At 41.6% G+C, this 13,978-nt stretch overlaps 1 protein-coding gene across 19 annotated transcripts in view; it reads right to left on the bottom strand.

Moving 5' to 3' along the window:
- Nucleotides 1–13,978, bottom strand: part of RBFOX1 (RNA binding fox-1 homolog 1) — a 1,671,014-nt gene that overhangs the window by 14,592 nt on the left and 1,642,444 nt on the right. For 13 of the 19 annotated variants that reach the window (XM_043914265.1, XM_043914270.1, XM_043914269.1 and 10 more), the window contains one exon: nucleotides 5,480–5,532. The exons of the other annotated variants lie outside the window; for them this stretch is intronic. In XM_043914265.1, coding sequence (XP_043770200.1) covers nucleotides 5,480–5,532 — 53 coding nt within the window. The remainder of the gene's footprint in view (nucleotides 1–5,479; nucleotides 5,533–13,978) is intronic. 19 annotated transcript variants of the gene reach the window in all.

The raw sequence follows: 13,978 nt of genomic DNA, 5'->3' as shown, positions 1-13,978 counted from the left end.
CCCACTGCATTGTTGGGTACTCAGGTTGATAGCAATTTTTCAAAAATATTAAAGAAAATAAATATCCTTGTATATACCTAGTATATAATTGTTTGAAAGAAAACAATTAATAAATAGCTAATCCTACTGCATGCGTTTTCAGTCGCTCAGTTGTGTCCGACTCTTTGCAATCCCATGGACTGTAACCCGCCAGGCTCCTCCATCCATGGGATTCTCCAGGCAAGAATACTGAAGTGGATTTCCTTCTCTAGAGGATCTTCCCAACCCAGGGATCCAACCCATGTCTCCAGTGTCTCCTGCATTGCAGGAGGATTCCTTACCCTCTGAGCCACCTGGGTCCCTCCAAATTTGAACAACTATGCCCACTCCCCAACTCACAAATACTAGTTTTCTAGAAGCAAGACAACACAACTGAAGAATGCAGAATTCCATCTGGAAGTGAAGGTCAAGTTTCCAAGGTCAAGATGAAAAGGAGCACTTTGGGGGCAGTGCAGTTCAGTGGAGAGAACAGCGGCATCAGAGAGACTCCTGTGTAACCATGGTAACCATGGCCAAGTTACCAAACCTCATATTGCTCTTTTGAAATTTGCAAATAATGGTGATAGTAACCTCTACCTCACTGAGATATTGTAATGAATTATATACACATATATACATACATACATACATATATATATATGTATACACTGTATATAATGTGTCATATTTGCTAATACATGGACTCTGCACAATAAATGACAGCAAGTTATGACTATAACCTGGGGAATTCAACAAAGTTTATCTGAAGGTGAAAGTGAAGTCACTGTCTTGTCCGGACTCTTTGTGATGCTATGGGCTGTAGCCAGCCAGGCTTCTTTGTCCACGGTCTTTCCCAGGCAAGAATACTGGAGTGGGTTGCCATTTTCTTCTCCAGGGGATCTTCCCAACCCAGGGATCGAACCCAGGTCTCCCGCATAGCGGGCAGACTCTTTACCCTCTGAGCCACCAGGAATGCTTATCTGGGGGACAGTTATTTACTGCAGGGATGAAGAGCTTGTCTTCTCTGCTCTCAAAAGGTCTTAACTCTTCAATGAAATGACCAATACACGCTGGGAGGAAGAGGGAAGGTGTGGGCATTTAAACACAAACCGGTCCTTGAACGTCTCTCTAATCTGCTGGTACATTCTGTTTGTTCTCTTGTCAAAATACAGCCCAAGAAACCAGTTTTCAGCTCTTCTACAGCCATCATCCTAAACCAGGTCAGCATCACCCCTCCTTGTGGGCTGCTTCAAGACTCTGTATTTTTCTCTCTGGCCATATTGCAAATCCAAAAACCAGTCCAACTCATCATTAAAGGAAAAAAAAAAAGTCAGACCACCATTGACCCTCCAATGTCTTTCAATCACATTTAAAATCTCAAATGATTTCCGTAACCTCCAAGTCCTAATTTGTTTGGACCCCTGGCTGTCCTCCTGATGTAATCTCTGAAAATTGCCCTGTACTCACACTCGTAGCCAGGCCGAGCCTCAACATTTCGCGCATGCGTTGACCACAGCGCCTCCGGACTTGCTACTGCTGCGGCCTGAGATGCTTCCGGTTCCAAGGTTACTCACCTGGCTCACACCCCGGCTTGACTCAGGCCCCAGCTCCAGTGTCACCCTCTCAGAGAGGCCATCTCTGATCAGTGAATATAAAGGAGCATCGCGACTTACTTTCTACCCTACCCTTGCTTTTTGATTCATTATAGCTATTGCATAACTCCACATGCATGCGTGCTAAGTCGCTTCAGTTGTGTCCGACTCTTTGCGACCCCGTGGACTGTAGTCCGCCAGGCTCCTCTGTCCATGGGATTCTCCAGGCAAGAATACTGGAGTGGGTTGCCATGCCCTCCTCCTGGGGATCTTTCCAACCCAGGGATTGAACCAGCATCTATTAGGACTCCTGCATTGGCAGGCAGGTTCTTTACCACTAGCGCCACCAGGAAGCCCGTAACTTGGCATGCAAGTACATTGCATGCTCATTCATGGGGTTTGCTGCAAGACTCCCTTTCTTCTGCTTTGGTCACACTGCGATCCACAAAGCAGTCCAATTTATCATAAAAAAAAGAAGTCAGACCACAGATGACCCTCCAATATCGTCCTATCACTTGAGGTCTGGTCTGCACTAGGATGGAGGCCCTTGGAAGGAAAGCCTGCTCTGGACTTATTTAAAGTGATATATGGAACAGTGATGACCCAACATGTACAAATTAACTGACGTGAACTTCCAGCAGTTCTATCAAAATAAGTCACGTGCTTTTCAACCTTTGTTTTTGTATAAGACTCACATTATGCTACAGCTACAACCCCTGACAGTCTTAAAAAAGTTCCAATGAACCCCAGCTACAGGGAGGACTTGAATGGAAGAAGAGGGAAAATCACCTTGCCCTTTTGCCACCTTTTGCAGAATCCAGCTCATCAAAGTTTCCTGATGTTACAGAATGAGAAAGCCATGGATGTGTTCAAGGTGGATGAGACAGCCATGTAAACACGTGTCTTTCAGGAACAAAATTAAGAAGAAAACAACCAATACCACTGACAACAAAAATACATTCCCATATGAGTACAATCTCATAAACAACACATGCATGTGTGTAGCAAAGGAGAATTAATATTTGACATTTTGGCTCTACCAAAATAACTTGGGTCTCTCTATCAAAGGTCCAAGGAAGCATCTTCACTTTTCCTTTGGGAACAGAAAGAAAAACTCTTCAGAGTTCCTGTTGCTCCTATTGGACGATCTGTATTTCACCACCTCTGCCCCAAGCCACAGATAAAACGGTCTGGCCATCTCTGCCCCCATAGGCAGCCACATAAAATAACGCATACTCATAAGAAATTCAGGTATCAAATCGATCTGGCCCTCCAAACAGATTTTAAGCATTTTATCAATCGCCTTTCCCCCCCCCATTTAAATAGGATAAGTTGCCTCTTGGGGTCAAATACTGAAATCCAGGGGACATGAGGATTCAACAGACCCCACCCTAAGGAGTGTAAGCGTCAAAGAATTGCTGCTTTCAAATTGTGGTGTTGGAGAAGACTCTTGAAAGTCCCTTGGACAGAAAGGAGATCAGACCAGTCTATCCAAAAGGAAATCAACCCTGAATATTCATTGGAAGGACTGATGCTGAAGCTGAAGCTCCAATACTTTGGCCACCTGATGCAAAGAGCTGATTCATTGGAAAAGATTATGATGCTGGGAAAGACTGAGGGCAGGAGGAGAAGGGAGCAATAGAGGATGAGATGGTTGGATGGCATCATCAACTTAATGGACATGAGTTTGACCAAACTCTGGGAGATAGTGAAAGACAGGGAAGCCTGGTGTGCTGCAGTCCACAGGGTCACAAAGAGTCAGACATGACAGCGGCTGAACAACAAGGAGTGTTGTTCTATATAGAGAGGGGAGAACTCCAGATGGTTGGGTTGCTTAGGGTGTGGGTGCCCTGGGTTTTTTCCAGCCTGTGAGCAAGACTTCATTGAAACCATGAGTCACAACCTTTGTTGACTGCACAGTTCTGATTTTTCATTTTCATTCTGTGAGGAGAGTGATCTGGCTAGGAGATAATTCACATTTGATGGATATGGGTGTCTCCTTTTTCACGCTTGATTCAAAATTCAGAGTTCAAATTGAACCTTATGAAGCATACAACATATTATTAATATGGCCATCAAAGCCACAGGGATATCTCTCTCAATTTGAAATTTGATCAATAGCAATTCATTAAGAATTTACGGAGCAGCCATCCTAAATTAGACAAGGTAGGCGAAAACACTCTCTCGACTCGGGCAAACTTTCATTATCTGCAGCTTCTCCTCGACGTATTGTATGCAGACCACTTGCTTACAAGGCAGGGTTTGTTAAGTCACAGGGCAAAATCGATATCTACCTCTTAGGTGGTAACTTCGCAGTGTTTGACTTATGAAGTCAAAATAGAGCCTAAGACACCCTGGAACATGCATTCAGGCTCACGGGGAGGATGGAGGCTCTGGATGACCAGCCCAGCCACAAAGGATGCTCATTAACATTTTAAGCCAACATTCCTCCCCACCCCAAGCTGATTTCCCCTTCAGTCGCACGCCCCATTCTCTCTGTAGGTTCTGCAAAGGTTAAGTGACTCTTTTCCCAGAGTCACCCCCACCCCCAACTCCAGCAATAGGACTCCCCACCTTCTATCATTAGGCATTAGTGAATTCACCATCTCTCACAAGGAGAAATAGAGATATTTGAGGCTAGGGGTTAGAAGGGAAAGAGCAGGGTTTTCTAGGAAGATTGCGAGCTAGCGCTTTAACATATGAGCATGCATATCTCAGGCTCTCCCAGGGGAAGACTGTAACCCATTAAAAATATTGAGACTGAAACTATCAATGAAATCAGGGAGGGCTGGGCGCCTGTTTCTAGTTCTCCCTGCTCCCCTGATGTCTTTCTCTCCAAAGACCCTAAGCAGAGGGTGAAGTGCTACAAACATGCCTTTGTTCACCATTCTATGGATAGCACGTGATTGGTGACAGATGAGTGTCTATATGTTGGGCTCTGCTTAATGTATGCTTTTGAAGGTCAAGGCACACTCAATGACATGGCGATGAGTTGTCATTTCCTCCCTTCTTGGCTAAAAGCAACACATTGGTAAGATCTCCTAGTCATTGTTTCCGTCATAGTTTAGGCTTAAAAGCAAAATAAATAAGTAAATAAAAGAATTCTGTTGTTAGTTAAGGCAACTCACCTATCTTGACATTTAATCAAGTAATTTCATACTAATGAAAGTCCAAACACAACTGTTCTGAACCACATCAAAGCAAAAAGACAGGCGTTATTTTGATGGACATACCATGCAACTGGGCAATTTCCACCTGCCAATTGACTGATTTTAAAAACAGAAGACTCTGTCTCTCTCATGCCCTCCTACTTGTAATATGTGTTAAAAGAAAGGAAATAGATCTTTAACTAATGGAATGAAGATCTTCTTCTTATAAGACAGAGATTATTATATTCCCCAATGCCTCCAGCTTTATAGATTCAGTCTTTTAGGGCCTATAATATATAACAGTCATTTCATAAAGATCCCAAATAATCCCACAGAAACCCATGTGAACCCAGACATAATACGTCCCAAAACATAGAAGTCCCATGTCTGTGTGCCTAAAATCTCCCCTATTCAGTATTTTAATGTTAAGAGCACTGATTATACTGTAATATTTTATTGTGGCTTCATTCAATATAGTCTTACTTTTCTGGATCATGTATTATTAAAACCGGAAATAAAACATCCAAGTTAGCAAAACGCCTACTGTCTTTTTAGACAGCAGAGCCTAAAAGCTCCAGCTAAACTCCAAAGATACGACTTTTTTTTTTTTTTTAAACTCAACTTGCTAGCGTGACCGACTGCAGCATGTGAAGGGAATAAAAGAAAACAAAGGATACTGAGAGTCGGATGGATGCACCAAGAAGTAGCAATGTTTGTTACCTGCAGAGGTGTTACAAGAAATTTCATCTGCTGCAACGAAGACGAACTGATTTCTGGAAGAGAAGATAAAATTCACAATACTGCTCGCTCAGGGGGAAATGCGCTCTCTGCCAATTGGTTCGATGTAGTCAGATGAGGTAAGGGAAGGGTGCTGAGTTTGAATGGATGTTGCAAGGAAATGTGTTGCTATCGTGGGCTTGGAGAGTTTAGGAAGATCATGAAACAGGCATGCGAGGGAACCCTTCCACAAAATCATGGTGATGTCAGAACATGGACCATGTATAGCTGTTGCATGAGATATTAATACTATGTGTTACTAACATGTTATCATGCCAGGGTGGGTTTCTAAGGCTTAGGGTTTTTCAAACTGAGCTTCTATGGATTTCTTACACTCAAAGGAGACTATGCTTAAAAAAAAATAGACTATTAGAAAAAGAGTATACTGCAACTAGCTAGGAAAATCATACAATTCCAGACTTTATTACTATTATAATATAATATTAAAATTTTTTTAAAGGAAAGAAAAAGCAATGCCATCATTTCTGAAGAGAACGTTAAATGGTATCATGTTATGGATAATAATTTTCTCACCAAATGAGGCTTGCTACATAAAGAAGGTAAGAGAACTCATCAATTGAAATAAACCCTGTCTTGCCAAATTATTTTTAATGATGCAGTATTAAAAAAGAAAATAAAAATGGAAAATGCTATTTCACTTTGATTTAATAAATCCAGAAAGATGATAAAAGTCTCTTAAGATGTTTCCAACTGTGGCATTTCCACAAGGCAATGTATTTTAATCTAGAGGTACTGTCTGTTTCTCCAGAAATAAGAACATCCGTGTCAGGCAGATTACAAAAATGTTCCAATGAGATCAGCAAGGCTCTTAAACGCCTCAGAGGTAGGAGTACTGAGGCTTCTAATTCTCATTTGTTAGAGTTTTCTGTGCATGGGAATCATTGAGAACCAAGATAAATGCATTTTAGTTTGATTGGTCTAGTGATTGAGCATCCCTTAAAACATCTTAAGAAAGTTTTTCTGTTGCAAAAGGTAACTCCCTGGAATATACATAGAGCTACCACTTGGAAATTCACTAGAATCTAACATTCAGCTGAAGAGTCTCATCATTGCCATGCCAATGAAATCTTAACAAAACTCATACATGGTCTGAGGACAGCATATATTTCTCACCCACCATAATAAAAGTCATAACTAAGTTCATTTATTACCTCTCTTAAAACAAAGTCAGTGTCGTTGACTATCTTTCAGCTCTGACACAAACTTTTCGGGCCCCATCATTACCTGGCATCAAATTTTCAAGGTTTGAGGAGCAGTAAACTTAATATCCCTGAAAATGAAGATGCTTGAGTTGAATATCTGTTTTGACTTGCTCACCTTGGACTGACTCTAGAGGCATAAGACATGGATAGCTCAAATTACAAATATATTATTGGGTGGACAAAACAAGCACTTTGGAAGGACCTCTGTTTCTAGCACATCCATAAGAAGAAGCTACAGTAACCAAGAAGGGTCATCTGGTTTATCCAAAGAGACAAGCTCTTTGGAACAGCTATTCACTTATCTACGAGGCAGGGCCTCATTCATGAGGTGGCTCCATTGCATCCCTACTCACTCATCCTAAAGACAGTACTACCTTGAATCTCTCCTCTGAATTTTCCCTAAGGGACTGTCAAGCATGCTAAACTCCAAGAAAACCATGAGAGGCAAACAACAGAAATTTAAAAAAAAAAAAAAAATGATCTAATGAAGAGAGACCCTTTGTAAAAAATACAGCCTACAAGCATGATTATAAAGAAATTTGACCCTTTTTTTTTTATTGTACCAGATTTTTAGGAAATATGATGATTGTCCTTCATAGCCCTCTTTTTTTGACATGATATATTTTCTCTTTAAAAAAACTGCTATCCTTTTTCCATATTCTTTTTTTTCTTATTCTTTTATTTTTTTTTAAAAAAGAAAACTACTAATGTTTGGCTTTTTCAGTGCCGTTGATTCCTGAGTAAATTTCCAAACACAGGCAACTACTCCTGTTGATGACTCACTGTCTTCAAAAGAGTTGCCTCAGATGACCTCGGACTATCAAATCAAGCCAAAGTTTAGAGTTTAGAGTTATCATCAACAGTGTTATTTTAAGGAATGTGCCATGGACTCTGCAGCAATGCCAAAAAAAAAGATATATAAACATATATCTAAAAAGCAGTAGCCATTCAGATGTATTAATTCTGTACTGACTTTTATTTTTTTAATCTATACAAGCAATCCCCCTACATCCCAGGAAGTCTATCCTAATGTCTCAGAAAAGTGTGTTTTTACAGAGCTCATTAATTCCCTGGAGTCAGCCTGTGTGATCACTTCCCCCTCTAAACTACACTTTTTTTCATCAATTGATTATGAGCACAGTTAATAGAAAATGCCTGGCAAATAAGAGCCTGGCAAGGGGTACCCCACGTATCAGGTCAACAGAGGAATTTTAGGAGAAGAAGGGGCAGGTTTCATCGTGGTGTCTATGTCCCCTCTGCTGCTGTTGTTTAGTCGCTAACTTGTGTCCAACTCTTTTGCAACCCCATGGACTGTAGCCCACCAGGACTTCCCAGGCAAGAATACTGGAGCGGGTTGCCATTTCCTTCTCCAGGGGATCTTCTTGACCCAGGGATTGGGTCCCCAGCATTGACAGGGGGGTTCTTTACCACAGAGCCACCTGGGACACCCTGCCTCCTCTGTTAGGACATTTTAATGTGGTTCTGTTTCTCCCTACTTTAACTTGAAGATAAACTATTTATCTTAGATTGCCCATAAATGATACGACCCTCTCGGTAAAAGCATTTACTCCAAATGACCAGAGAGAGGTGTGATCGAAGAGATTAACAAAGCAGAGCAGTCCACTGTGCTCCAAATGACAGGAAAACTCAGTGATCAGAGCAACCCAGGTATGCTCTGGACATCCGGGTCAACTCTTAAGAGGGGAAAGGAGGCTGGCCTGGGGCCTGTCTCCTTTTGCTAATCCTAATCTGCTCTTGACTCTTGACACAGACCTGAGGATGTAAACGTCAAACACAGTTGGACCTGATTTTTCAGCCAACTGGGTTGTTCAGTGATTGTCAATGATTAAGCCTGGCAGAATCTTTCTCAACCTTGGCCGGACAGAGTAAACCCCTAGTGAGCTCCTAGAAAGCCTAGTGACCAATTAAATGGGTAGCTCTGGGAGTGGGTCTCGGGCATCAGTAGTTTCTAAAGATCTCCAGGTGAGTGTATTACACAGCCAAGAGAGAAGCACTTGTCTAGTTGACTGGATCTCACCTTGGGGGCTCCTAGATTTATGCTGACGTTAAGTAGCAACACTAAGTCTAAGTCTGAGACATGACTGACTCTTTGTGACCACATGGACTGCAGCACTCCGGGCTCCTCAGACCACGGGATTCTCCAGGTAAGAACACTGGCGTGGGTTGCCATTTCCTTCTCCAGGGGATCCTCTTGACCCAGGGATTGAACCCATGTCTCCTGTTTGGTAGGCAGATTCTTTACCACTGATCCACCAGGGAAGCTCTCCTAGATTCACTTGTGCTAAGTTGCTTCAGTCCTGACCTACTCTTTTCGACCTTATGGACTGAAACCCACCAGGCTCCTCTGTCCAGGGGATTTTCCAGGCAAGGATACTAGAGTGGGTTGCCATGCCCTCCTCCAGGGGATCTTCCTGACCCAGAGATTTGACCCCTTTCCTGCATTGGCAGATGGGTTCTTTGCCACTAGCACTGCCCCGGGATAGCTGAACTCTGCTTGGGTGGGTCCTGACTTCATCGGTCTGGGACTGAGTCTGGAAAGAGGCATGGTTGCTCAGTCATGGCTGCAAAGCACTGGGGATGCTACAAATGCAGAGCAGAAAGGGGGCTGGAACACCGAATCAGTCATCGATTTTGCTTCTCTTGCAACTTCCATTTTGCCACCTGCTGTGCTGGTCTCTGAGACAACCTAGTTGCATGGTTTCTGAGGCCGGATCATAGAAAATCACACATGACCCAGGACTGGTTACTTTTACTTTCTGAAAGCCTTCTCAGATAATGAACTTTAAACCTCATTTCTGCAGGAGAAGCTGATGAAAAGCGGCCATAATATCATGCTCTCTGTTTTTGCTTCCTTCTCTGTTCCTCTTCTTCCCAATGGGTTCACTCAAGCTCATTTTGGTTGGGTCTTTCCATTTTTTCCCTAATAAGTCTGCATCTAATTCTCTTTTCCATTTTTCTTTTACCTATAATTCGTCCCCATTTTTGACCCCTCCCTCTACTCCAGAATGTCTCAAACTTCCCCAAAGACAATTACCTAGAATGCTTGTTAAAAAATATGGATGTCTGGGTTTCAACCCTGACCACCTGCGTGAGAATTGCCAGGAGGGAGGTCTGATTATCTGGACAATACCTCCAGGGAGGGAACTGTGGTCCTGGGTAATTTTTTACCATGGAGAAATTTGGGAAAACTTGCTGAACCATCTCTTGTAAATTCATTTTCATTTTCGCTTCAAAGCCCACCTTTCCCAGAAGACTGTTGGATACAGTGAGGCTTTGTGGAAGAAGAGAAGATGGCTAATTTAAGAAAAATGAGGAAATAGTCGATTACAGAGCACAAGACAGAAGGCTGTGTTCATCTTGATCCTTTGGAATGTGGATACCAAAAGGCCACTAACTAACACTGATGGAGCGTGTATCCATGACAGGTCATTGCTGAGTGCTGTGTGTATGGATTCATCCATCTATTTTCCCTGACAATCTCTCTTATCCTCCCCATCTCCACAGATGAGGTAACAGAGACAGAGAAAGGTCATGTAATGTGAATGAGATGTTAAGGGATGGAGGTAAACTCTGGAGATAGCTGCATTGGGTCAAGACTCTTGAGCCTTTTTTTTTTTTTTTTTTGCTTAAATACAAAAATTAGAATCAAGATATCTTGATATTTTATTCTGTTATTTATAACTAAAGTATAGCTGATTTACAATATTATATTAGTTTAGGGTGTACAACATAGTGATTCAGTATTTTTATAGATTGGACTCCATGTACTGTTATTATAAAATAATGGCTAAGTATCCCATACTTTATACTATATCCTTGTTCTTATTTCTTTTTATACATAGTAGTTTGTATCTATTAATCCCATATCCCTATTTTACCCCTCCTCTCTTCCTTTCCCCACTATTCTCTAGATCTGTGAGTCTGTTTATTTATATACATTCATCTGTTCTATTTTTTTAGATTCCAAGACCCCAGGTCTCATTCACTGTCTAAGATTCTTCTCAGGGATGCTCCCACAAAGGGTATGGAGTCAATAATGGGTGTGACTTGTCTATTTTTTTCATAGTCTTTCTCTCTTTTAATCTATTACCAAACTTCATGATGTTTTACGATGATTTCCATAGTTCAGGGGTCCCAAACCTCTGGGATCTAAGGCCTAATGATCTGAGGTGGAACTGATGTCATTACAATAGAAATAAAGTGCACAATAAATGTAATGCACTTGAATCATGTCCAAACCATCCCCCAACAATACCCCGATCCATGGAGAAACCGTTTTCCACAAAACTGTCTCTGGTGCCAAAAAGGTTGGGCACCGCTGCACAGACCGGCCACCTAGACTCTGGATCTGACTCTGCTGGTGGGAACACATAAATGAGTCCTGGAACTTGCTATATTATCCTTAATATTTTGCTTTTCATCTTAGGCTAAATCTCATCTCTTGGCAATTGTCTTTTCTTCGACAAACCACCCACGACTGAATTCTAAGAGTCAAATGAAAATAATAGCCAGCCAGGGTTGCTGGGGGGGAATGTGAGGGGTTAGGTATGAATAAGATACAGAGAAATCTTCCTGCCCGGTCGGGGTGGAGGGAACGGCCAGACGGGAGATCAAATAATACTAGTTTTAAATTTTACTGTTAAAGGTGCTGGTCATTTACCCTTCTTTGGCCTTTTAATGTTTGTCTCTATTGTTACACAAAACTCATACTTAATGCCACTCACAAGGAGTTTCCTCTTGTATCCAATGCAATGAATATTCACTCTAACACACAGAGACACACAGGTATGTGATTAAAATCCTTCAAGGCTATCTTCTAAAGATCCCTTCAGCCTGAGAAGGGAGTCTTCGGGTCTGACAGATGTCAGCCCCAAGATGGCAATGGACAAAGTTAATTTAATTCAATCTGCAAGTTCCAGGGTATCTGTTAGTTATAAAGTAGAGGTTCTCCTGATAGTACTCTGAGATTCTTTTAAAAAATACAAAATACCAATGACCAGGGTGGCTCAGATGGTAAAGAATCTGCCTGCAATGCAGGAGGCTTGGGTTTGATCCCTGGGTTGGGAAAGTCCCCTGGAGAAGGGAATGGCAAACCACTCGACTATTCTTGCCTGGAGAATTCCATGGACAGAGGAGCCTGGTGGGCTACAGTCCATGGCGTTGCTAAGAGTCGGACACGACATGACTGAGTGACTAACACTTTTTCTTTCAATGATCAGACCATCTTTTTAAAATATAACATACCCATGACCAGAACCAATCATTTAAGTCAGAATTCTGGAGAGTGGTACCCAGGTAGGTCCAAAAAGCCACACAGGTGTTTCTAATGTGTCTGCCAGCACTGAGAACTAATTTCTCACATATGTTCTCTGAACATAGGTACCCTGCCTTTACAGGAAATAAGAATTGCATCTTCTTTTGTTTTTTAAATTAAATTGTGCTACTGTTGATTTCCATCATTTATAATTCTTGATATTTTAATTATTGGCATTTGTAATTAATACATTATTTAATATATTTAATAGTTATTAATTTTTAAATAACTATACTTACTGGATGATTCTTTTTTGACACATAAAATTCAGGTAGAAAGGAACACTAATCAGGTTGTTGGTCATATTTAAAAAGTTGCTGGAATCTTGGAGAATCCAGCCATGATTGCTTCCGGCATAAATATAATATGCAGACAAAAGATGCTCCTATTACAGTTCTACTTGGTATCTTTGCTAAATAGTTTACTGATGTGACTCATTCTCTCCTCAGATTCTCAATGAGGGTTTGCGATGGACCAGGCAGCCAGCTAAGCTTAAGGAATTTGATGCCATGCTCATGGTCTTTAAACCACTGAGAAATGTCTATTACTGGGCTTGGCTATCTCGAAGCTCATAATCTAATTTATATTTTAGTTTTATCACCTTGAAAGGAAGACTGATTTGCTTGTTATCAGTATTTTACCTCTCTCCCCCCACTGATTCAGTTCTAAAGTTCCAGAACTGTACAAATTCCATTCAGATTCATATTTTTCCCTGCCCTGTTGTTTTATATATATATATAAAATCATATGTACATCATGTAGAATCAAGATGAAGTACAAAAAGCAAGCAAATAAGTAGATTGACTATAGACTCCTCTGAAATGGCCTATCCTGATATTTTTAAAAAGAGGAATGCATTCACACCCATTCAAAACTATTTCATGGAGCAACAGTTCCTACACTAACATTGCATACATTAAAAAGTTTAATGTGAAAGGAGTTAAGTCCCGCGAATCTGTCCCCTGTTTGAATCTTCCTCACCAAACCTCTTGAGTTATAGACACTCAAACGCAAGGGCACCTCCATTTCCTGGAGACCTTGAGGACAGCCCTCTTCTGTAATATTAGTTTCTCCAAAATTTAATACTCTCCCTTGTTCCCACTGCACTGCTTTTCTCAGCTAAAGTGAAAGAGAACTAGCAGAGTCTGGAAGCTGGGCCTGGTCACACACAAGCTGCGTTCCAATAGAAAAATCATTTCATCTTTCTGGGCCTCAGTTTTCTCATCTGGAAAATGGGAACAAACAGCACACTTGCACTTGCACTTGCACGTGCACACACACACACACACACAGCCCTCTCTTAGGTTTGTTTTTTTTTTTTTTGGTATATATATGTGCAGATCAATGAGAACATGAATGGGAAAGCAATTTCTTTGGGGTGTGTATTATTGTTCGGTCATGTCTGACTCATTGCAATCCCGAGGACTGTAGCCCACCAGACTCTTCTGTCCAATGGGTTTCCCAGGAATACTGGAATGAGTAGCCTTTCCCTTCTCCAGGGGATCTTCCCAACCCAGGGATCAAACCTGGGTTTCCTGCATTGCAGGCAAATTCTTAACTGTCTGAGCCACTAGGGAAGCCCATTTGGGGGAAGACATTTCTTTTTTCAGCTGCATGGACTCATGAACACTGTAAGCGTCTCTCCCTCCACAAAGACATTGGCTGTTTGTGTTGTTAAGTCCTGGGCTTCTGTGGTTTTAGGGCAAGTGGGGATAGTTAAGAATCTTTTGAGGTTGTAGGTCATTTTACAGGCGGCTGCAACCTTCAGGAAGGTAAAATTCCACCTCAGCTTTCATTGGGCAGGCAAACAAGAGCACAGTGGGGTACCAATCACAGGTTGGAAATGGGTCTGGCAGATTCTCTGAACAGCATGTATTACTCTCT

This window comes from Cervus elaphus, chromosome 10, assembly GCF_910594005.1.
Source record: "Cervus elaphus chromosome 10, mCerEla1.1, whole genome shotgun sequence".
In the NCBI taxonomy this organism is placed as follows: domain Eukaryota; kingdom Metazoa; phylum Chordata; class Mammalia; order Artiodactyla; family Cervidae; genus Cervus; species Cervus elaphus.
The sequence above is the reverse complement of the archived record's forward strand: the minus strand, read 5'-3'. Positions and strand labels throughout refer to the sequence as shown.